This window comes from Bubalus kerabau, chromosome 13 (genome assembly GCF_029407905.1).
Source record: "Bubalus kerabau isolate K-KA32 ecotype Philippines breed swamp buffalo chromosome 13, PCC_UOA_SB_1v2, whole genome shotgun sequence".
Taxonomy (NCBI): domain Eukaryota; kingdom Metazoa; phylum Chordata; class Mammalia; order Artiodactyla; family Bovidae; genus Bubalus; species Bubalus kerabau.
In genome coordinates this window covers 48,531,772-48,556,939 of record NC_073636.1, presented here as the reverse complement: position 1 = coordinate 48,556,939, position 25,168 = coordinate 48,531,772, and the positions used below count along the sequence as shown (strand labels likewise).

Below are 25,168 nucleotides of genomic sequence, written 5' to 3'. Positions count from 1 at the left end.
CGAAAGATCTAAATAGAAAATACAAGACTCAGAAGTACTAGAAGAAGAAAAACATGCCCTGAAAAGATACATGCACTTCAAGGTTCACTGCAGCACTGTTTATAATAGCTAAAACATGGAAGCAACCTAAATGCCCATTGACAGAAGAATGGATAAAAATGTGGTACATACATACAATGGAGTAGTACTCAGCCATTAAAAAGAATGAAATAAGGCCATTTGTAGCAACATAAACAGACCTAAAGAGTGTCATATTGAGTGAAGTAAGTCAGACAGAAAAGGAGAAATATCATATGATACTCCTTATACATGGAATCTAAAAAGAAATGATACAAATGAATTTACCTACAAAATAGAAAAGAGACTCACAGACTTAGAAAACAAACTTATGGTTGCCAGGTGGAAGGGACAGTTAGGGACTTTGGGAAGGTCATGTACACACTGCTGTATTTAAAATGGATAACCAAGAAAGACCTATTGTATAGCACATGGAACTCTGCTCAATGTTATGTGGCAGCCTGGATGGGAGGAGGGTTTGGGGGAGAATGGAGACACGTGTGTGTGTGTGTGTGTGTGTGTGTGTGTGTATATGGATGAGTCCCTTTGCTGTTCACCTGAAACTATCACAACATTGTGAATTGGCTATATGCCAATGCAAAATGTTTTTGGTGTTAAAAAAAGAATAAAATTAAATTTTAAAAGTATTGGAAGAAAATATAAGAGCAATGCTTATAATGCTTGAGTGAGGGGCCCTTCTTTAGCCATGCATAAAATGTAACAGAGTCATAAGGAAAAAGACTGATCAATCTAACCATGTCAAAATGTAAAACTCTAAAACAAAAAAATGTACCACAAAGTTAAACTAAAGACTGGGAGAAAATATCTATAATGTAAGAAATCAAAGGGCATCTTCCCAACCCAGGGATCAAACCCAGGTCTCCTACATTGCAGGTGATTCTTTACCAGCTGAGCCATAAGGAAGCCCAAGAATACTGGAATGGGTAGCCTATCCTTTCTCCAGTGGATCTTCCTGACCCAGGAATCAAACTGGGGTCTCTTGCATTGCAGGCGGATTCTTTACCAACTGAGCTATGAGGGAACCCTGTTCAATATCAAAAATTCATAAAAACTTTTATCAATAGTATAAACAGAAAAATGAACAGAAATTAAAACAAAATTCAATAAAGTAACTGAATGGCCAATAAAGATGTGAAAAGATGCTCAAACATAAGAGAAATCATAGACATTCATATTAAAAATGAAATACCATTTTATACCCATCAGTCTGGCAAAAATTAAAAAACCCAACAATACTAAGTGTTAATGAAAATATGGGGAAATTATAACAGCCTAATACTACCAGAAGGGGTGTAAATTGGGACCAACATTCTGGAAAGTACTTTGGCTACAGCCTAAAAAGTTAAAATTAAGCATATCATATAACTGAGGAATTCCTCTGCTAAAGAAACATATATAAGAACGTTCTCGGCAGCATCATTTGTAATTGTGAAAAACTCAAAACAGCACCACGTCTGCCAGGAGAATGCATAAACAGTGACTATTCATTTACTCCACTCAGTAAATGAAAAGAATTAGATATGTATCAAGACAGGTATGAGGAGTGGGAGGGATATATGTATACAAATAGCTGATGCATGATGTTGTACAGCAGAAACACAACCCTATAGAGCAATTGTACTCCAAAAATAATAAAAAAAACAGGTAGAACTCCAAAATAACCAAGTGAAAAAAAGGTAGCAATTTGCTACCTTCAGAATATCACTTATGTAAACAAAACAAATCCTATACATATATATAATCAAATATGAACACGTAGATTTGAAGAATACATGCTGATTTCAGAATAGTGGCTCCAGGGGTAGAACAAGTTTAATGGAACTGCAGAGGGAAACAAAGAGACTTTATAATACTTAACATTTTTTGTTAAAAAAATTAGCTAAATATTTGCCAACTCATAATGCTGCTATACAGATATTAGTTACATTATTCTATATATTTTTCTGTAGTTTTAAAAATCTATAGTTTAACAAAAAAAGGAACACATCACTTTCAAACAGCAAAATAAAGGGAAGAAAACAATATGTGTACCTATTAAGTCAAAATATAAAAAAATGAACAGAAAGAATACATGTTAACTTCAAGATAGTGGCTGTCTCTGGGAATGGGACAAGCAAGGGGTAAAAGAGAGACTAAAGTTACACCAGTAATGCTTTATGTATCTTTCAAGATATATCTGGTGCTGGCAAAATGTAAATTCTAAGTGATGGGTAGAGATGTTTCATTTCTTTATTTTCTGTACCCTGAAGTATTTTACAATTTAAAAACCAAAAATAATAAAAATAAGCTCTGTATTTAGAAACAATGGGAAATGGTTTCCGTAAACTGATTTGTCTTCTTTATCAAGACAAAGAAGGAAGTAGTTGGGACTCCCCTGGTGGTCAATGGTTAAGAATCCGCCTTGCAATGCACAGGATGTGGGTTCGATTCCTAGTCAGGGAACTAAGATCCCACATGCTGCAGGGCAACTAAGAAGCCCATGCTCCACATCTACTGAGCCTGCCGTGATCTGGAGCCTGCACGCCATGCAATTCATGACACAATAAAGATCTCACATGCCACAACTGCTGCAGCTAACTGATACAGCCAAATAAATGAATAAATAATATTTTTAAAAACAATGAAGTAGTTAAAGAACATGATATCACCTTTGTGGGAAGATTATATTTTCCATCTGGAAGAGATAAACTCTGAATTTCTCCACATGCAGCACAAAGAAAAGCCATCTTGGTACAAAGAGGCTTTGTATTACTGACTCGAACCACTGTTCCTCTCAGAGCAATGTATTTTCCATAGTAATTTGCTCGGACATTCTTCAACCGTGTCAGGGGCTCATAATTATACACCCTAAAAACAAAAATAGGAACGTATTTACTATGAACTCACAGTGAGCACAAAGTTGAGGTTGTCTGTATTTTCACAAGTTCCTTTTAGAAGCTATTATGGAATTCCCAAACCATATCACCCCATATATCAGGAATTTTACAAGTATTAAGTCATCCTTAAAAATAAAAGATGTTAAATCTTCCCTTTTACTCTTGTCCCACTGGCTGTTCTCTATGGGAAAAGGAAAAAATAATGCCAAAGGGAAAGTCTCAGATTCAGCAATTTTTGAGTTTCTAACTTCTTTTTCAAGCAGTATTAGGAAATGTCTTTTTTAAATTCTGGGGGAAAACAAAACAAAAATACCTGATGATCACCTTATTCATCTCTTCCAATGTGAATTTAAAATCTTGTAATACAATACAGATAAATTCAAGAAAAAAGTCCATTTGTTCTGTGTTTAATAGAAATCTAATAACTTGAACAAAATTTAATTACACCACTTAGTGTATTACAGGGATTATTAAATGTAATCAGCAGAGTCTAGATAGGCATATATCCAAAGTTAACACAAAAATTTGCAGGCTCATATATCAACTGATTTGGGCAGAAAAGGTTTATTTCTATCATGATCTCTTTAAATTCAGCATGTTCACTTGGGTGTGATAACCACTGAGTTAGCAATAAAGTCATACCCTTTTTACTGATTTCTTTGACTTTATAAAATGAGGTTCTCATTCTTAAATAGGCTTCAGGGCCTGATTGTGATAATACTTTAATACCAGCAAATTCTTCACCTTGCGTGAATGTGTGGCACATTAACCACTGTTTCCCCATTTCGAGACAATCCTTCTTGGGCTTGTAGCTCAGCTGCATGCCTTTCGAGGTCCTTAGTTAATACCTAGACAAGACAGACATTTACTTAAGAGTTACTTAACAAAATATCCTCTTGAAGCAGAACTCTTTTACATAGAATATGAAGTTTAGAATATAAACAGTTCAGAGAGATTAACAGAACTCTAACTGCCCTTTAAAATTATGATATTTAATTAAGATCAATTATTTTATAGTGGATTATGTTTTACCTGGGGTTTTGCTGTCCCTGGACTGACAGAAGGTCTGCTACTTTCTGTCTCAACTAAACCTAGTATTAAGTCCTTACAGAAGCCCCCAAAGCTATACATTCTAGATGTATTCTGGTGAAAAAATATTTTCTACTTCTTCAAATTCAATGTTAAGATAAAGAAATAAAGATGACTTCTGAAATAACCAATATTACCTTCTTGGCATTTGACATTAAGTAAAATAAATATTTACCATCTACTTGTGTACAAAGCAGCATGCTGCCATGAAAAAAATGATCATCTCTGAAAAAAATGGCTCATCTCTGAAAAAAATGAGATGTGAATACGCAGCTGTAATTGTTACCATAAAGATATACAGACCAAAAAACCATATGAGTTTTGAAAAGGAGTCATGAAAAGGTTTCACAGAGTCATAACTGAGTTAGACCCAAGACATTTGGATACGTGAGGCAAGAGGCATTCTATGCCAAATGGACAGCATGTGTAAGAGGTGCAGGACTCAGAGAATCCTAGAGGGACGTCAGTTTAGCTGGATGGTAGTAAACGGAGAGTGGGAAGAGAAGTTGAACTACGTTATGGAAGGCTTTCAATGCCACATAAAGGGTTTGGGCGTCATTTGGCAAGAAACAGTCACCATGGTTTCCAAGGACAAACCATGTTTTACCACGTATGGCAACCGTTAAGGAAAGATGAAAGAGACTGTAAAGATGGAAAAGAGGTGGATTTAAGAGACACTTTAGAAAAAAAAGTGAAAGGATGTGGTAATTTAGATATGAACTAATGAACAAAAGGAGTCTGAAAACAGTCAACGTTCCCAGTCTTAGGTCACGAGCAGTGTATACATCTTGTGATGAACCTTTGTAATGAACCCTCGTTTGGAAACCCTGACCTCCTCTGCTCTACGTCCAGTCCTCAGCAACACTTTAAGACCCATTATAAAGCCCCCCACACCTATGAAGTCTTCCTCTAACCAGACTGCAATCTTTCAGTTCTAGCAAAGGTCTGTTGATAAAAATTAAGTCTATGAGAAGGTACTGTTACTGTGAAATCTTCCTTTTAAAGTTTGACAAAAGTCACAAAATAAACATTTACCTGATGTATTGCCAGACCCATGCAAGCCAGGGTTTTCTCAGGTGTATCCCTTAATTCATTTGCTATATTTGGTATCAGTTTAGTTATTTCATCATCATTTATCAGTTCTTTAAAATCCACCAAAATACTTCCCTTTCTTTCTATTTCATCCTATAAAATATTAGATATGAAAATAAGGATTGGTTTTTCAGAGTGAATTATCATAAGCATTCAATCACACACTATGAGAAAGCATATAATGTTAATATGGTGATAATAAGTATTCTATGTTTTGTGTCGAGCACAGTTCTAGTATTTAAAATATATGAGTCTGAGTGAACTCCGGGAGTTGGTGATGGACAGGGAGGCCTGGCGTGCTGCGATTCATGGGGTCGCAGAGTCGGACACGACTGAGCGACTGAACTGAACCGAACTGACTTATGCCACTTAACAACACTTTGAAGTAGGTATTAATACTATTATACTCTAATAATAGATGAGAAAACTAAGGCACAAAGAAAGTAAGTAATTCACCAACGTCCACACTGCTGTTAAGTGGGAAGCTGGTTGCTGGGCCAAGGCAGTCCACTGTCTATAGTCACAATTACTAGCACCTCAAATACACTGTTCAATAAGACGACACATAAAGGTGGACTAGTGGCTTTGTTGTACAAGAACCTTACCTTATCATATAACTCAATACGCTCTGTGAAAAAACTTTCAAATGCTTCAATCTTCTCAATAAAAGGAATGCTGTCACTGTAAACTAATCCAACAAATACGACATCAGACTAATAATAATCACAAATGTATAAGCATATTTTTCATGAGACAGAAGAAATACTATTTATATACATGGTAGATGGCTTATAATCACTGTGCATTCTGATTACATTTAGATTAGAACTGGTATAAAATGTAAACTTAAGATTCTAAAACAAGTTCAGGTCTGCATAATCTGAAATGCAGACAGGAAGTAGCTCTAAAACCACCAATATCTGAAAATCTTTACAATGAAATGTGACACCCAGTAAGACCTACTAGTTCAAATAGCTTACATGATAGAGCCAAAGTTTAGCACACAGACTAAACTCTCATCTCTTTTCAAAGAAAATCCTACTAGTCCAAATAGCCACTTGTCAGATCCCTTCCTGAGATCAGGGTAGGTAGGTTACAACTTGACTCCAGTCCCAAAACTGTAAAGTTATCTTCCACTTGGTAAAGTTCTGTAACATTTTTGAGTTGGTCTCCCACAATCAGTACAGTGAAGGAGACTGGAGTTTCAAAGTACAACTGGCCAAAGGCGCCTTGTTCTGCGCTAACTGCTAGGGAAATATTGCAGGTATTGGCGGCTAGTGCATCCTAAAGCAACACAAGACACATCAACTATGAAACGTAACATTTCTCATATGACAGAAAAAAAGAATACAACTCTTAATAGGGAAAGCATTTGTAAATCACTTTCTTCATTCACAAAATGAATACTGAGTACATGGTATGAAGCAAGCAGTGCAGTCTAGAGGGAGATGTAACAAGCCCACAATACTATAAGACCATAGAAAAGACAATTCTCCAAATCCATACACACAGATATATGAAGTTAACTGATAAAGGAGATTCCTTAACTATGTTTCTACATAAACTTTGTTGGTTGTTGTCTCTTGGTTCTAAGCCTATCCTTCTATTTTCTGCTCTGTGATTCTATTATCAAGATCTGCACAATACATTTCCCAGATTTCTGTAAAGTTCTGCCAATTACAGGCAACTTTAGGTATTGGCAGGTGGAAGGATAGGAAGAAAGAAATTTATTGTTTACAATTCTTTTCAGCATTTCTCCAGATGTAGAGGATAGCTACAGTTCTAGCCCCCAACTCCAAGCACCAACCATTCTCCTGCCAGAATTACCAGCAGCAACCAGCTTAATTCACCTCAGAGTCTGAGCACAGCTCTGAAAGATATTTTGCAGAGGTCCAAATACAGGTTTGTAGGGTGTCCCTCTAAGGCTGAAACCGCAGCTATGCTGTCGCTCCTCCTTTGAATTCTTAGGTTCTGGAACCTCAGTGTGCACGCATGCTCAGTTGCGTCCAACTTTTTGCAACCCCGTGGACTGTAGCCCATAAGGCTCCTCTGTCCATGGGATTATCCTGTGAAGAATACTGGAGTGGGTTGCCATTTCCTTCTCCAGGGGATCTTCACCACCCAGGGATCAAACCCACATCTCATCCATCAGCAGGTGGATTCTTTACTGCTAAGACAACCAGGAAGTCCAACTTCAGCACTATTTATCTTTTGTTTCCTCAGTCAAAAGGTTAGTTGCTGTTTTCCAGAGCTAATGCTATCTAGGAGTTTACCTTAATGTTCCCTTTTTGTTCTTTTAATCCTCTGTCTATATACCCAATTCCCTGTATTAAATCCTCTTTTTGAAATAACTAGTGTGGGTTTGTTTTTCTGATACAAAAATGAAAAATAACGCTCCTGAAACATAATTTGTTTGGGTGAATCAAGATTAAAGAAAAGGAGATGGAGATATATATATAAAAATACATATACACACATATATATATGTAAGCAGAATAAATTATAGTAATTTGAGATGTAGCATCTAAAGAAAGTTAAGAAAATAAGACTTATAGTACTTTAGCACTTTAAACTCTACCTTCAGAGAAATAAAGCTTCCAGCCTTTATATGGTATGAACTGATCCAATGTTGACTGTAGTAGCAAAGACTGTGGGATTTGTTCTGAAAAAGCAAAAAAACCCACAAAAACAGAATACTGGGTTAATAGAAACATTTTTTTCTAATTTGCTTCCCCTTTTAATGAGACACTGACATGTTATTAACAAATATCTAAATTACAGGTTTCACTAATTTTGGATATTAACATCCAAATGTTACCTTTAAGGGTAACATCAAATAAAAGACAGACAAATTTCAATTAAACTGCTTTTCACAACAGGCATGAACAGATTCCTTCATGGAAGAAAAAAAAAAATTTGAACTACTGTTGGCCTCTCCTACCAGGATGTTTTCCTGTGGCTTTATTCAGGTCAGGTCTGTGCTCTTTTTCTCTCCATTTGCCTGAGAAGCCCCTACCACCTCTTCCACTTTTCCAGCTTTGAACTCTTCCTTGTCCAAATCCTCTGCCTCTGTACTTTCCATTCATGTCTTTTAAAAGATAGAGAATAGGAAAATCCTCATCAAAACTGTAGGGGAAACTGTACTCCTAAAAATGTATTAACACAGTAAATAAGCAAAAATTAATATATATTCTAGTTTGAGACCAGCAAACAGGCTTGAGATGTTGCACAGAATGGTACAAACTCCAAACACTCTGCAGTTACTCTTCTAATCCTCATCTCTTTTTAAGGCATACCACAGATGTTTAAGCAAGTATACTGAATGATTAAACCTTTTCTTATTTTTACCATGGGATAAAAATAAGAAAAAGATACCACACTTGTTTTCAAGGAATTCCCACAACAGAAGTGAAAATAAGAGGTAATTAAGATAACTTTGTAGTGTTGTGAGACTTATTACAGGGCAGCACTGGCTGAACATTATCTTGACCTGTGACTTCAGGAATACATCATTATAGCACCTTACAGTCAGTCCAGCAGTGTTCTATCCACTTTTATAAGAGACACATGGATATTCTTTTTTTAATTAATTTTCATTTTGGTCATTTGTTGTTGTTCACTCAGTCGTGTCCGACTCTTTGCGACCCCATGAACTGTAGCACACCAGGCTTCCCCATCCTTCACCATATGCCGGAGCTTGCTCAAATTCATGTTCATTGAGTTGGTGATGCTATCCAACCACCTCAATCTTTCTCAGCATCAGGATCTTTTTCAGTGATTCAGTTCTTCACATCAGGTAGCCAAAATATTAGAGCTTCAGCTTTAGCATCAGTCCCTCCAATGAATATTCAGGACTGGTTTACTTTAGGATTAACTGATTTGATCTCCCTGCTGTTCAAGGGACTCTCAAGAGTCTTCTCCATCACCACAGTTCAAAAGCATCAACTCTTCAACCGCTAAGCCTTCTTTATGGTCCAACTCTCACATCCATCCACTGGGAAAAATCATAGCTTTGACTATAAGGACCTTTTTCAGCAAAGTAATGTCTCTGCTTTATAATATGCTGTCTAGGTTTGTCACAGCTTTGCCATGCCACAAATCAAAAACTACAATGAGCTGTCACTTAACACCTGTCAGAATGGCTATTGTCAAAAACACAACAAATTTATGTTGGGGAGGATGTGGAGAAAAGGGAACCTTACTACACTGTTGGTAGGAATGTAAATTGGTGTAGCAACTATGGAAAATAGTGTGGAGCTTCCTCAAGAAATTAAAAATAGAACCACCATATGATTCAGCAATTTCACTCCAGAGTACAGGAAGAAAACAAAAACACTAATTTAAAAAGGTATATACACCCCAACATTTACAGACACATTATTTACAACAGCTAAGATATGGAAGCAACCTAAATTGAATGGATGAAGATGTGGTATGTACACACATACACACACACAATGAAACATTACTCAACTATGAAAAACAAACTCTGCCATGTGCAACAAAATAGATACAGCTGGACAGTTTTATGCTTAATGAAGTAAGTCAGAGAAAGGTACTGTATATTTTCACTTATAAGTGGAATCTAAAAAATAAAACAAAGACTTCCCTGGTGATCCAGTGGTTAGGAATTTGCATCCACATGCCTTTGGGGCAACTAAGTCCCTGTGCCACAAATTACTGAGCTCCAGCTGGGCAAATACTGAGGCGCAGGAGCCCTGGAGCCTGTGCTACGTAACAAGAGAAGCCACTTAATTGAGAAGCCAGGGCACCACAAGGAAGACCCAACACAGCCATAAATAAAAAAATTTTTTTAAATGTTTAAAAACTAGTAGAGAGGGTTGTGGGTGGAATCGGTAAAGGGGATTAAGAGGTACAAACTACTAGGTATAAAGTAACTGAAAAAGATGCAATGCACACAACAGGGAATAGAGCCAATATTTCATAATAACTTTATGATTGGGATTTTCTTTTCTTTACGGTTTTTTTTTTTTTTTTTTGGCTGCACTGCATGCAGGATCGTAGTTTCCTGACCAAGGATGGAACCTGTGCCCCCTGCGGTGGAAGCACTTAGCCCAAGGTATTCCCTTAAGTATAACTTTAAGTGAAGTATAATCTATAAAAATTTAAACATTATATTGTACACGTGAATCTAACATTATAAATCAACTACACTTCAATTTAAAAAAGTTCCTATCCTAAGGATAAAAATAAGAATTTATCATAACATAGACTGTAGGGCCGGAGAAGGCAATGGCACCCCACTCCAGTACTCTTGCCTGGAAAATCCCATGGGCGGAGGAGCCTGGTGGGCTGCAGTCCATGGGGTCTCAAAGAGTCCGACACGACTGAGCGACTTCATTTTCACTTTTCACTTTCATGCATTGGAGAAGGAAATGGTAACCCACTCCAGTGTTCTTGCCTGGAGAATCCCAGGGACGGGGGAGCCTGGTGACCTGCCGTCTATGGGGTCGCACAGAGTCGGATACGACTGAAGCAACTTAGCAGCTGCAGCAGACTGTAGGGCAATTCATTCCAAGGCAGCCTATCCGCATCTTTATTTAAAGCATTTAATTAATAAATAAGTTAATAAGTTCATGATGTTAAGGAACTAATAGGGCTTTGATAATATATAAACCACGTCATATATTAAGAAACTTTAGACCAGAGGAAATAAGCGAACTGATTAAGATCAAAGTTGTCTGGTGACAGTACTGGGCTGAAACTTCATCTCTGCCATTCTTAAGCTGAAGCGCTGCTTCCAAACGCTACCTGCCGCGTCTTTTACAAATGAGGTAATATGGTGAGAATAACTAGTAAAAATTCCAACACAAATCCAAGAGGTAGGTCTGGAGAAGGAGTAAAACCCACTGTCGGGCTGCTATGCTTGGTTATATACGCCACTTCACTTACGTCTCCTCAAGACTAAGCTCTTACTTGCAAAAGACAGAGGTCCCAAAACACTCAATTCACTGCTCGGCTGACTCTCGCTTCCTCTAGTGGGAAGGCAAGGCGAGGTGAGAAGAGACTCCGCGGTGCGAGCTCCTCAGGTGACTCTACCCAAGCCTCGCAGACTTTTCACCCTTAGCTCTCCTGACGTTCCGGCGCAGGACCAAGGCTTGTCTGTTGGAGCGGCTCGAGGACCTCAACTTCTCCACCTAGGCCGCATAGGTTAGCCAAAAAACATCTAGAGTAGGCAGCCACAACAGCGATGCAAACCAAACTTTCCCTAGTTCTTTCTTGGCGCTTCTGTGACGCAACTTCCACCCGAAGCCGCGCAGAGATGTGAAGGGCGGGACGGAGGACAGCCAATCAAGGAGATTAGCCAGACGGAAGCCGCGAGGCTACCGGAAGCCCTCCCTAGGTTCCGACCGGAAAGCGGAAGCGGCGCGCAGCACGTGGGGGCGGTGCCGGTCGGAGGCTTTGCGTCCCCTTAGGTTTCTGGAGGTGAACCTGCAGGCGGCAACGGCCTAGCGCCAGGGTCGGAGCGCGAGGAACTGGAGAGACGCTGCGGAGCAGAGACCCTCTGAACATCATGGAGAGCTCTGAGGAGCAACCAGGCCCACAGCCACAGTATCCCGGGAATCACTGCATCCGCGACGGCGACTTCGTGGTGCTGAAACGGGAAGATGTGTTTAAAGCAGTGCAAGTCCAGCGGAGAAAGTAAGTCAGGTCTCTGGCCTTAGGAGTTCTCCGCCGCCACCTTCCAGACATACTCTCTCACCGGGGTCCCTTTCTTGGTTCTCTGGATTCTCAATCTTCTCCCTCGTTATCTCCTCTCGGATCTTTCCACTGAGGACTTAGCCCCCAGGATCCCATCCTTGGCCCTCGGGATCACCCTCACGCCTCCTGTCTTCCAACAGAGCCGTGACCTTATTCCTGGTCCTCTATCTTATGTATCTTACTTAATCTTTCCAGAGTCCTTTCCCCATTCTTGGCCCTCGGTCGTGTGCCCCGCCCCTCTTCAGCAAGCCCCCTCTTCCCCCCTCCTCGCCCCACTTCCCACATCCTGGGGTTCTTTCCTCAAATGTTGGGTTCTTCTCTCTTGTCTTCTCACAGAACCCACCCTTCACCCTCTAATCTCATCCTTGCCTCCCAGAACCCCCTCATCACTATTTTGTGTTCTTGAAACCAACACCTTTTTCCCCTCCCAGATTTTCTGATTAGAAATGTGTGCTTGCTTCCAAGTACATAATTTCTATAAAATGCTTATATTAATTAAGCTTTTAAATTTAAATATAGCAGTACAGCAAAGTCCTTAGGTTATAAGTTTGACGAATGATTCCACAGTTAACACAACTGTATAACGACTATACAGGTGAACCTTTGGTTTTTCTTTCTCGTATTGTCCTTTTAAGTTGCTTTATCACAAGATGTGGTTGTTCGAATGTGGGTCTTAAAAAACATACTCTTTTATACTAGGCTTTTCATTCCCAAGGAGACAGACAGCAACATCTTTATTTCTAAAAAGTATTCTTAAGACACATACTTTGAAACACTTTTTATCAGTTTTCTTGGCAGAAGCATAGCATTAGTTTCCATTTTATTTAGAAAATGATTCTGAGCTCAACTGCATTCCAGGGCAGACTGTCCCTTCACTTTTTCCACAGGGCTGCACTCATCTGGTTGGGCAGAAGCAATCCTGGCTCTGTGAGCAGACTCTGCACATCTCATTCTTGCCCATGTCCTTCTGACTAGGTCCCACTTTCCTGACAGCGACCTCCTGTCAGGCCAGTCAGTTTGAGTGATGTACCCTTCTTTGCATATCAGATCAGCTGCCAGAGGGTCAACCCAACCCAGCTCAGAACCAGTGTTTCACAAGCACTGGACTACTCAAAGGATGAGGCAGGGGATGGTGCACAATCTAGTCTGAGCTGAGTTTCAGCTTCTCTGAGGGGATTCATGTCCACAGATATTTTGAGTGTTTATTATGTGTCAGTCATTGAGGACCCAGCAAAGAACATGAATTGGCCCTGTCTGATTCGCTTAGGATCTTGGAGAAATTCACTCAGATGATTCAAGTGAGGAGACTTAATGAAGATGTGACAGATACACATACAGAGTTATGAAAAGGTTTAGAGCACCAGTAGAGACTTGTGATGCATCCAGGGGTCTAGAAGTGATGGGAAGCCTTTGGCCGGGGTGATGTGGTGCCATCTGATTCTGTCGTGGTCAGCCTCTCAGGGCACACAGAAAGAGAAGGTGTGGGATGGGGCACAAAAACTAGTCAGTACATGTCTTTCAGAATTCAGAGTTCTATCGGTGTGGGCCATGTCCTGAAGCTAAACAGACTTCCTGAGATCCATTGGTTCTTTGTTGAATAGACTGTGTCATGTAGTGGAAAGAACCAGGCTTTGGGTTCAGGCAGACTTGGATTTGAATCCCAGCTCCTACTATGTAACTGCATTTTGGGCAAGACACTTTTCCTGAGCTTCAAGATTGCTCATCTGGAAAGAGCTATGTCCAGGATGACTAAATTGAGAATTAAATCAAAGTGTGAACCATCTGACACATACTACCTAACCTCTGATCAACACTCAGCAGGTGTTATTTCTCTTCTTTTGAAAGGAAAGGTTTTTTTGGCTTTTGTGGGATTTCCTTTTTAAATTGTGCTGTGCTTCAGTCATGTCCGACTCTTTGCAACCCTATGGACTGTAGCCTGCCAGGCTCCTCTGTCCGTGGGATTCTCCAGGCAAGAATACTGGAGTAGGGTGCCATTTCCTTCTCCAGGGGATCTTCCCCACCTAGGGATGAAACTGGTGTCTCTTAGGTCTCCTGCATTGGCAGGGTGGGTTTACTACTAGTGCCACCTGGAAAGCAAAATCTGGGTAGTGGGAAAAGCTAATTGCCTGGGCCTCAGTAGAGCATTGTCAGTGTTAGGCATCACTTACAAATGTGTAAATTGTCAGTAATGTTTACAGGCAAATATCATTTGGTTTTACTGGATAATTTTCAAAGAAAATGGCCATTAGGCCAGGGAATTTGTTAAATCCATGTCATCTCAATGATTGTTCAGTTTTGAGGTTTTCTTGTGTTCAGGAGGTGTCACAGTATGTGTTTTAGTGGCACGGCAATCTTGGCAACACTATGCTACTCAGGAAATCTGAAATATGCAAATTTGGACATCTTGTCAGTGCAAATTGGAGCCAGACCAGTGCCTCGGAAAAATAATGTCTTCTGTCCCTGTTTCTCATTCCAAATTCTTTGTTTTTGTGCCTTGTTTGTTAATTTTATCTATCTGCCCGTAGCCCAGTTCTCTTTCGTTCATTTGTCAGTTCATGGTCAGAGATAATGCTGCCAATTTTCCTTTAGGGAGAGTGATTATGAAGTAAACTAGGTCAAATATATCTTTCCTAAATTGAGTGCAGATGAGATTCAGCTTATTGATTGCATTTTTCCCCCCAGGAAAGTAACTTTTGAAAAACAGTGGTTCTATCTGGATAACATCATTGGCCATAGTTATGGAACCACATTTGAAGTGACCAATGGAGGAAGCCTTCAGCCTAAGAAGAAGAAGGAAGAGCCTACTTCAGGTGCACTATACTACTTAGGATGAATGAAATAGATGCTCTTGAGCTCTCCAGTCAGAAACCTGTCAACCTGAATTAATTCTGAAATGCTAGCCCAGGCTGTTCCCAAAGGAATCTGAACTCACAATCTGAGAACTGTAGCTCAGTAGAAAGAATTAGGGTTTGGTTTTGGCTTTGAGATATCCTGGGTTCTAACTCCAGCCCATCATTAACCAGCCCTCTGACCTTGGGCCAGATATTTAATCCCATGAATCCTTGCAACTTCAGTGTAAGAGCAGGTGTAGGGCCCTGTTGGTGTCTAGAAGTTACCGACTTTTGAGGTAGTTAGCATATAGGGAAGAGGATAAGATGTCGGGTTTTTAATTCAACTGACTAGGTTTAAGTTCCAGCTTCATCACTTACCTGGTAACTTTGAGCTAGTTATTTGGTTTCTCTAAAGTTTATCTGTAAAATAGGACCATAACACATGCTTAATGACCAAGCCATAGTGAGTATTCAATCATATGACACATAGGAAGTTTTTAACAATGCCTTGCCTGTTAAAGTAACAGCCCCATGGGTTTAGTATTATCATTAAATTGAATCCTTAAATTTTTATTAAAATAAGTATACTTAAAATAAAATTATTATTAAAACTAAATAATTAAAATACTATTGAAATTCTGGTTCAAACCACTTTATTAAATATTTATTAAATATTACTTCTAAATATTCATATTTTTATTAACCATCAAATACATTCCAGGCATGATTAAGCACTGCAGTTACAGCAGTTTGTTAGATAGGCCATCCCATAAAATTTATTTAGCAGTGGAAGTGTTAGTCATTCAGTCTTGTCTGACTCTTTGCAACCCTATGGACTGTGGAATTCTCCAGGTAAGAATACTGTAGTGGGTTGCCATTTCTTCCTTCAGAAGATCTTCCCAACCCAGGGATTGAACCTGGGTCTCCCACATAAGGGCAGATTCCTTGCCATCTGAGCCACCAGGGATGCCCACTTAGCAGTGGGAAATGCCAAAAATAATCAAGTAGACAAGCAAACAGCATAATTTCAGGTGGTGATGTGTGCTACACAGATGATGGAGCAGGGAGGTGTACTGAAGGCTGATTGAATGAGGTAAGACTTGGCTAAGATGGTGAGCTCAGCCCTGAGTGATGTAAAGAGGATCCACCCACTTGGAAACGTTGCAAGAGCATTCCAGGTGGAGGGAGCAGCAAATGCCAAATTCCCGCATTGTAACCACGCTGCTGTGTCTGAGGAACATGAGGAAGTGGAGTGGCTGAGTACAGGGCTTGAGAAATGAGACCTGAAAAGTAGCCAGGTACCAAATCATGTATAACCTTGCATGTCGCCTTTAAATTGCTACAGGAAGTCACTGTGTGGTTTTGTGCGTTGGAATAGATGAGCCAGTTTGCATTTTAAAAAGAACTCTGCTGTCCAGGTGGATTGTTAGGGAGCAAGAGTGGAAGCAAGAATATGAGTGAGAGGCTTGGGCTAGTTGGGACAAGAAAGAATAGTGGATTGGGGTGGGGGCAGTGGAATTCATTGGAAAAGACCCTGATGCTGAGAAAGATTGAAGGCAAAAGAAGAAGAGGGCAGCACAGGATGAGATGGTTAGCATCACGGACTCCATGGACATGAATTTGAGCAAACTCTGGGAGATAGTAGAGGACAGAGGAACCTGGTGAGTACAGTCCATGCGGTCACAAAGAGTCTGACATGACTTAGCAACTGAACAACAAAAGAAGTAGAACTGAAAGGCCAAATTTAACTGTCTGATGGGCTGGATATAGATATAAACTTAGAAGAAGAAAGATTTTTAAATAATTTCAGATAATATATGTCATAGAGCAATTTTCTTCCTTAGAAACCAAAGAAGCGGGCACTGATAATCGAAATATAATTGATGATGGAAAATCTCAGAAACTTACTCAAGATGACATAAAAGCTTTAAAGGACAAAGGCATTAAAGGCGAGGTAAAATTCAAAGAATTTTTTGTTTCATTTTCATTTTTTATTTAGGAAATTGGTTGCTTTTTAAAGCAGACTTTTCCTAAGGTAAGATGTAAAAATACAGTACATTTCTATTAAAAATAGCTTGAAGTGTTTATGCAGTGTATCAAAGATTTTGTTTCTTATACACAGGAATGTAAGTGAATGACATTACTAATACTGTTAACAAAAGGGAATTTGATAACTTATTGCATCTTAGAGCTTGACTTTGTTCATTTTCAATAATGTTTTCAGCCAGTGTCTTCAGGACTGACAGTGTACATTACTTCTTTTCTCCCTAAATTGTATATATCTGTTCTTTTACTTTGATTTAAATGGAGTTATAAGGTACTAATATTTTAATACAAATTCTGGATAGAGTCTAAAAATACTAAGTTCATCCATTTGGACTTCTGTGAAAAAGGGCCTGGAGAATCAGACTTTTGGATACACTCTGTGGTAAGAAACCTTTGAAGTTATCTGTGCTATGAAAATAAAGTTTCAGGAAATCTGCTTGCTCCTTTTCTTATAGGAAATAGTTCAGCAATTAATTGAAAATAGTACAACATTCCGAGACAAGACAGAATTTGCTCAAGATAAATATATAAAAAAGAAGAAAAAGAAGTAAGTAATTATGCTTTTAAAAGGATGAAAATACAAAATATTTTTATAGATTTATAAAATGTATTATTTAAATAAAATATTTTTAGACTAGCTTTTTAAAACTAACATTCTGTTTTTCTTCCCCCAGATATGAAGCCATGATTACTGTTGTGAAGCCATCCACCCGCATTCTTTCAGTTATGTATTATGCAAGAGAACCTGGAAAAATTAAGTACGCTTTGTTTCCTTTCAAAAGTATAATTGGGGGAAAATATATCTTTAAGAAAGTCATGATTTTAAATAAAATGAAAATCTTGCTCATCTGCATAAAGTATCCTCCTACTTCATAAATTGTAAGTCCTTTTTTACTATTGCCTCCAAAGCAATCAATAATCTTATCAACATCATTTTTATGAAACAAACAAAACTTGAAAAATGATGGTTAAAATAGAAGACTTTGCTTAGCTAAAAATGAATACATTATTCTTTTTTCCTTAGCCACATGAGATACGATACACTCGCCCAGATGTTGACATTGGGAAATATCCGTGCTGGCAATAAAATGATTGTGATGGAGACGTGTGCAGGCTTGGTGCTGGGTGCGATGATGGAACGAATGGGAGGTAAGATTTAATGTTTTGATGTTCATTAAAAGCCTACCATGATTTGAGTAGAGGAGTCTAAAAAATTCAAACTCATGGAAAGTGAGGTTGAGTTACTGGAAGTTCATGAAATGACTTGGGTGTGCCTGCACAGCTCCAGTCTCTGGGAGCTTTCTCCACAGTCCACATCTCCCAGCCTGAGCTGTGTTGGCATCCCTAGTGGCAGTGTCCTTTCCAGCTTCCATGCCAGTGGGGGTGGTTCTGAAGCCTGTGACTGGCTAGGACTTCAGGACAGTGATTTCAGTAAACTCTTGGGTAACTGGTGCTCATTTTATTGGCCTGAATTGAGGGGAGGGAATAGGGTGGGAAGAATACTAGGTATGTATTCTATCCTAGAGGAAAACAACACAGCCTGATTTGCCTACCCTTTCTCTGACCCTGTTGAAGATAAGAACTTTTAACTGCCTGTTTAAAGATTGGCCAAGAGAGAATCTGAGAGCCAGTTGCCAATCATGTGACATACAAATTTGTAGGCTCACAGGGTTTTACTGTAGTGTCAATGGGGGTATGCTTCTTTAAGACTTCCTGTGTACCTGTTTGGAATTCTGTTGCCTCCATTGGGAAGATACATAGAGTCCAGACGGACCTCCCTGAGGAGGTGCATCATCTTCAACCTCTGAACAGCATAAAGCAGAGAAACTTTCAGTCTCCATAACATGGCATACCCTGAGGGTTGCGTAGTCAAGTTGTCTCCATTAAGCAGATGTCTGTTTCTTTTATCTTTTCAGGTTTTGGCTCCATTATTCAGCTTTATCCTGGAGGTGGACCTGTTCGGGCAGCAACAGCATGTTTTGGTTTTCCAAAATCTTTCCTCAGTGGTCTTTATGAATTCCCCCTCAACAAAGTGGACAGTCTCTTAAATGGTACATTTTCTGCCGAGATGTTGTCTTCAGAGCCGAAAGACAGTGCTTCAGTTGAAGAAAGTAATGGCACACTGGAGGAAAAACAGACTTCTGAACAAGAGAATGAAGATAGCATAGCAGAGGCCCCAGAGAGCAATCACCCAGAAGAACAAGAAAGAATGGAAATTGTCTCTCAAGATCCAGACTATAAGGAGCCTAAAGAGAGTGGCAGTAAAAAGGATTATGTAAGAATGTTAAGAGTTCCCACTACCCTCATAATGCTTTCCCCAAGGCTTCAGTTAACTTCATGTAAGCCTTGAGATTTGATTTGACTTTAAGAGCATCAGCTCCCAAGAAAATAAATATCAAAACAGAGAAAGAGTGTGTGTGAGTGTATACATGTGTGATTTCATCTTTGGGATGGAACTTTAGGATACAGAAGCATTATATAGGTAGCTCCATGATGGTTTTATAACAGCAGGGATCTTATGTGTTTTCAACTTCCCTTCAAATGATCTCCCTCTGTTGCTTTAGTTCAAGTTGATAATTATTGTTAAAATGTTTGGATAGACTAGTATTTCCAAAAACCTGACTCAGCATGTTGGTTTCTTATTTTTCTTCTTGAAGATTCAGGAAAAGCAGAGGAGACAGGAAGAGCAGAAGAAAAGACATTTAGAGGCTGCTGCTCTGCTGAGTGAAAGAAACGCAGATGGGTGCGTTGATGAAAGATCACAGGCGATGTCTTGGTGTTCAACGGCTCTGCTTCAGGCAGATTAGCACTCTCTGCTTATCTGCTTTGGTTGTAGCGGGAACAAACATGATGATTCTGTCTTGGATTTGTAAAGAAAGGAGACTGCATCTGGCAGGGGTGGGAAATTGATTATGCTGATTTCAGAGTTTTAAAAGAAATTGAAATTTCTCCAATGATAGCACATGATCAGATGGGGCTTTGCAGTCCCACTAGCTGCAGTGGGTGGGGCATTCCAGTTGATGTGATACTGGCTAAGGGCAAGGGCTAAGGAAAATCTGACAGGAGAGGTAGACTTGGGTATCTACAAAGCCAATATTACAATGTTGAATTTGTTTCCAGACTTTTTTTTTTTTAATCAAGAATGTCATTAAATTCCACTTCGAGTTGCCAAGCACCATGAGAGTTTATAATCCAATTTGTGTTTCTTAGAAAGTAATAGTTCATGATTTTACTGTTTGGAATCTCTAGAATATTGTATTTAAAAGTCTTCCTTGTGTGAGTCATGCAAATAAATATATGAATATTTTAGATGCATTTCAAAACCTGTGCTCCACCTTGGAACATAGAGAAATACTTTGTCTCACTGTCTTGCAGTTTAATTGTAGCTAGTCGTTTCCATCCCACTCCACTGCTGCTGTCTTTGCTGGACTTTGTGGCTCCTTCAAGGCCATTCGTGGTCTACTGTCAGTATAAAGAGGTAATACTGAAATGGAATGGACTAGAATTCTTACATCTAAACATTGAAGCCCTCAAAATAATTATTAATAGAACTCTGTATATGCCTTTAGCCTCTGTTGGAGTGCTACACAAAACTTCGGGAAAGAGGAGGGGTCATCAACCTCAGACTGTCTGAAACCTGGCTCAGAAATTACCAGGTACGTACCTGTTCTTACAGCCAGTCCCTGGTAGCTACTCTCCTTGGTTGCCAGCACAGTAGTGCTGAAAGCTGGGGATCTCCCTATTTCTATCTACAGAGATGAAAGAGTCTCATGTCTGTAACTCAAAGTGCCCTGACCTTTCCTGACCCTTGTATCATGTCATGGTCAGTAACTCAAGTCCAGAGACACTTAAAATGCAGACAACTGTGCTTATGTTTCCCCAAGGCTTTGAGAGCACTGTACAGTGAATAACTGATAATAGCAAAATTCCTCAGCTAACAAGAAGGTGACCCTTTCCTCTTTGCTGGGATGTCTTTGCAGCAAGTGTTCAGGATTTCCTGGTGGAGTCTGTAAGTTCAGGTTCTCTGAAACGTAGAAGTGTAAGAGATTGATTGGAGAAACACCTTTGAAAGATAAAGAGAGAGGGAGCAGGATTAGGCAGGGAGAGTTGCCAGACCATCGTGCCGGTCTGATGCCTATGACAGAGTTGGAGGACAAAGCGGGAGGAAGGGCTTGTGTGCTGCTCCGAGAAAGTCTCAGGATGATGAGGAACCCCAGAGCAGAGATTGCCCACTAGAGGAGTGCAGTATTGGACAGTTGTGGTACCTGTGCTTGGCTATCAACTTGGAATAACCCATAGCCTCCATATGTGTGACTGTCAAAGGCACACATCTTAAAGGAGCAGCAGCTAAAGGCTTTCTGTTGCTTCACCTCAACAGCCAGTTCCCTGTTAGAGATCTAAGACGGAGGGGGCACCTCCATGACTGTCACAGGTCCTGCTTTGCTTCCTGGACATCTTACTTAATCCAGGACATTCTGCAGACCTGGAAAACCCTGCACTTCATAGTAGTCATCTTATTTAGTTCTAGAAACAGGAGAAAAGAATTTTTGACAAGAGTTAACGGGGTGTTGGAGAAGGAAGGCTCTGGCTATATGTCTATAGCTACTTCTCCATGGACCCAGCTCCGCTGTTGACCATGAAGCTTTCTGGAGCCAAGAGGAAGAAAGCCAGGCCCAGAGCACTACACAAACCAGTTGCCCTTTTACCTCCAGGAACTTGCTTCAGGTTTAAGAGAAGTTATTTCACTTATATTTTTCGAAGAAAATCCCTCAAATCAATTTCTATACTTTCATCTGCACTATTATGCAAAAGAAGGACCTCCTTAGGAATTGGTCTGATTAAATTGTTCTCTCTTCAAGAGAATCTGCGTCATTTAAATTCTGGTTTCTGGCATGTGTATTGTGAGCATGGCCTTATCTGCTTAGGGAAACATGACTATCTTTCTGTCTTGATTAGGTTTTGCCAGATCGAAGTCATCCCAAACTACTGATGAGCGGAGGTGGAGGGTACCTTCTCTCAGGCTTCACTGTTGCCATGGACAACCTTAAAGCAGACCCCAGTCTCAAATCTAGCACCAGCACTTTAGAATCTCACAAGACTGAAGAGCCAGCAGCTAAAAAACGGAAATGCCCAGAATCTGACTCATAACTTTTTAAAAATTGCTTTGATTTTTGTTCTCAGACATTATACAGTTAGTAAGTAAACCTTAAATGCCATTACTAATTGTGTTTTCATATCCTAAGAATAAGAACTTGTTTATACACCTGTTCCCAGGAAGGACAAGTAAGCCTTTTGTCCATCTCTGACATAGCTAGGTTTGGACTTTCAAAACCTTGAGCCTAAATACCTGCATCTGGGGTAAGCAATGGTCTGGTATATGGCCAGTTCTGTTTATTTCACAAAAATCTTTAAGTCCTTTCAGTACTCTGTGCAAATTTCTTGAGAATTTAGAGATCAAAGAAATATATTTATACAAAATTTTGTTTATATGTTAAGCTAAGTGGAATAACACATCATCAGTGAAACTTGGGTACTATAAAGAAGGAATTTGTGGAAGAAATTTACTCTCTTCATTACGTTCTCTTCAACCTAAGCAATATGAATGTGTGTGAGATTTACAGTACCAAAAATGTCCATCCTTTTCCTTTCAATGGAATAAACTTTTAAAAAATATTGTACTATTTTAATAGTTGATAACCTGGAAAAAACTCTTGAGTATTTATTTTATTGCTGTTTTTGTCAATAGGTGTAGTAGGGTACTTTTTTGCATTGATTTGCCAAACCTCTCATTCTTTTGTTCCAAATAAAGTGACTAGAATTTTTATGTACTATTAAAGGAAGCAAATGGTTTTTTCTCTCCCCAGAGACTTATGGAGATAGATAAATACATGTGTGTGAATGTTGGTATATGCACATATATATTTATGTACACACACATGCACATGGAGACAGAATGCACTGTATGAACTATAACAAAGTTGAGTGCAGGGCTTAGACCAGTCCTCATTGCATTAGTGTCACTCCTTGTCAAATGTATTTTAAAGTGCCTTTTTTGGTGATTATTAATGCTGGTTTGTTGAGCTCTGGTATGAGTGGGGGTTAGCCTTTCTAAGCTCTGAAAAAAAGTATAATCAAATTATTTTGGTCATCTGCTACAGCCAAGAAAAAATGTTTAGAGAAAGTCAAGGCTCTTGTCCATTGAGAATCTGAGTCTTGCTCATTAAACATGTTCATCATGTATGTTGTTAATGTCATTATAGAATAGATGTGGACCATCCAGCAAGGAGCATCTCAAAAAGAAAAAAAGATTGCTCTTTCCTAATAGCATGTACTGTTCTAAAAATGGCCAGTTGTGATTACCAACAAGTACAGTTCTGATTCCTCTTTCTTAAAACAATTGCTTTTAAGGAATAAAAGCATTTCGTACTATGATCTGTCTGACTTATATTAATGATGCGGTTAGTGATGCCACCTTCATTCGCTTTCAGCTGATTGTGACACATGGTCTGTGTAAGAAAACATGCCTGGATTGGCATTTCCAATCCAGGCATGGATTCACTGAACATGTCCATGAAAACACTTGTCACCCGCATGCATCCAGTCAAGTCTGGTCAAAGAGAACACAATATATGCACAGACAGATTCAGTAGTGGCTGGTCTCCACTGGTCACTGTTGTTAGAACCATACCCTACTTGAAACTCCAGCAGTTTTCAAGTCCCATCTCATTCAGTTCAGTCTAGGGGTCTGCACTGCCAAGGCCCTGTGTGCCCGTATAGCTACCCTGGAGTTGACTTGTGAACTTACTGCACCAGGTTTACCTATTACTTTTTCTCATTCATGTAATTTACTTAATCTTTGAGTACTGATGATTTAATTCAGTGGTTTGAAGATTTAGTGTGCACCAGAATCCCCTCGTGGGCTTATTAAAACACAGATTGTTGAGCTCCACTGAGTTTCTAAGTAAGTCTGTGATGGGGCAGAAAATTCACATTTCTAAGTTTCCAGGTGACAGTGGTGCTGCTGGAGCATAACCAACTACTTGAGAAACATTTATGTGTGGACACCCAAATCACACGTGTCTTGTTTGTAAAATGGACATCACCTTTGGAGCAGGTAAGTGGGTAATTCTATGGCTACTGGACATCCAGTCACCAGGAGAGTTATGCGAAATAGCACTTTAATGAGTGGCCATCAAAAAGTAAAGACAATCATTAATGTCCATCATACTCTTCATTTGATTAGGGTACTTGGAAATATAATGTGTTAATTAGATTTTTTTAGCTTAAAAGTATACTAAAATTGTATGAAGCGATTTTTTTCAGCTTTATTGAGTTATAACTGACATAATATTTTGTAAGCTTAGGGCGTTAGTGTGTTGATTTAATACACATGTATTGCAGAATTATCACCACCATAGCATTAACTAACACCTCCACCTGTGACATAATTACCATTTTTGTGGGGGTGGGGGAAGGACATTAAAATTTTACTCTCATAGAGCCTGTACAGGGCTGGCCAAAACATGTCGGGAGCAGGCTCTGAGGCCGCTGGGCCCCAGCTGCCACCTTGGACATTAAATTTTTAGAAGTTATCAGACTTTCCTGTGCCGTTCTACCAGAAATTCAGAAACCTGAAAGGAAAAATCCAGTTTAGAGAGAAGGTTCAAAGGATTGCTATAACTCTCTTCATATTCTTAGTATGTTGTCAGATACCACTCCTTGGAATCATGTCATCAGATTCTGTAGATCCTTTCTATTGTATGAGAGTTACTCTTGCATCCAAAGAGGAACTCTAATGGAATTGGATATCTGCCCAATTGTTACATCTGTTTGATCATGCAGTTGTTAGCTGGAACCAAAATCATTGAAATTGGAGTACACGAATCAGAACCTTGTTCAGGGAGCTCATAAATTTGGTACAATCATTACCATTGGGTAAGCCATGGTTGTATGTATGTCATGATGGGCATGTATGGGGATCTGCTGAAATGGATGCTGGAATCTGTCTCCTTATCATTCAGGATGTTTTCTCAGACTTGGTCTCTTACCTGTGCTGTCAGCCAGGCGGCTGTCATGATGGTAGTCACTGCCTGCATCTGTATGTCAGCTTGGTCACATTTATATTGTTCCTTATGTCACTGGGTTACGTACATTGTTGGTACAACATGCTGTTGAGTTTAATTGCTATTTAAAATGTCTCACAACAGTCTGCTGTAATTTGTTATTGAAATAAAGTTACTGTGTATAAACAGGCACAGAGCAAGCCAGATGATAAAGATCTATGTCTAAGTCTAAACTTTTTTTATAAGCAGACAGTAAAAATTCTTTGTAATGGGTTAAAGTTTACTCTCAACAACTTTTAGGTATATAACTATGATTAACTACAATCACCGTTTTGTTGTTGTCCAGTCGCTAAGTCATGTCCAACTTTTT

The 25,168-nt window shown here is 39.3% G+C and overlaps 2 protein-coding genes across 6 annotated transcripts in view; one reads left to right on the top strand and one right to left on the bottom strand.

Moving 5' to 3' along the window:
• MCM8 (minichromosome maintenance 8 homologous recombination repair factor) overlaps positions 1 to 11,406 on the bottom strand; it is a 54,965-nt gene extending 43,559 nt beyond the window's left edge. Inside the window, exons 1-7 of one of the 4 annotated variants that reach the window (XM_055544253.1) lie at positions 11,049 to 11,406; positions 8,077 to 8,223; positions 7,714 to 7,797; positions 5,741 to 5,823; positions 5,079 to 5,228; positions 3,699 to 3,802; positions 2,727 to 2,925 (exon numbers count right to left, since the gene is read on the bottom strand). In XM_055544253.1, the coding sequence (XP_055400228.1) occupies positions 2,727 to 2,925; positions 3,699 to 3,802; positions 5,079 to 5,228; positions 5,741 to 5,823; positions 7,714 to 7,797; positions 8,077 to 8,221 (765 nt within the window). In that variant the 5' untranslated portion in view covers positions 8,222 to 8,223; positions 11,049 to 11,406. Of the gene's footprint in view, positions 1 to 2,726; positions 2,926 to 3,698; positions 3,803 to 5,078; positions 5,229 to 5,740; positions 5,824 to 7,713; positions 7,798 to 8,076; positions 8,282 to 11,048 lie in introns of all 4 variants that reach the window. The other 3 variants (XM_055544254.1, XM_055544255.1, XM_055544252.1) reach the window with 3 other exon arrangements.
• Positions 11,407 to 11,512: 106 nt separating this feature from the next.
• Positions 11,513 to 23,167, top strand: TRMT6 (tRNA methyltransferase 6 non-catalytic subunit). Of its 2 annotated transcripts, XM_055544257.1 has the most exons (11): positions 11,513 to 11,798; positions 14,541 to 14,668; positions 16,534 to 16,643; positions 17,191 to 17,282; positions 17,410 to 17,493; positions 17,760 to 17,884; positions 18,652 to 19,010; positions 19,393 to 19,478; positions 20,111 to 20,213; positions 20,305 to 20,391; positions 21,692 to 23,167. In XM_055544257.1, the coding sequence occupies exons 1-11, from the start codon at positions 11,671 to 11,673 to the stop codon at positions 21,881 to 21,883; spliced, it is 1,494 nt and encodes a 497-aa protein (XP_055400232.1). In that variant the 5' UTR covers positions 11,513 to 11,670; the 3' UTR covers positions 21,884 to 23,167. The 2 variants fall into 2 exon arrangements, with proteins under 2 accessions (XP_055400232.1, XP_055400233.1); XM_055544258.1 differs by lacking the exons at positions 14,541 to 14,668; positions 16,534 to 16,643 and having other exon boundaries at positions 11,661 to 11,798.
• Positions 23,168 to 25,168: the final 2,001 nt, after the last annotated feature.

Excerpts from the sequence above, each read along its gene's own strand:
- TRMT6 (XM_055544257.1), top strand. The coding sequence starts at position 11,671 with ATGGAGAGCTCTGAGGAGCAACCAGGCCCACAGCCACAGTATCCCGGG. Across the intron at positions 14,669-16,533 it reads GAAGGAAGAGCCTACTTCAG|AAACCAAAGAAGCGGGCACT; the intron begins GTGCACTATACT and ends TTTCTTCCTTAG. Across the intron at positions 17,494-17,759 it reads AGAGAACCTGGAAAAATTAA|CCACATGAGATACGATACAC; the intron begins GTACGCTTTGTT and ends TTTTTTCCTTAG.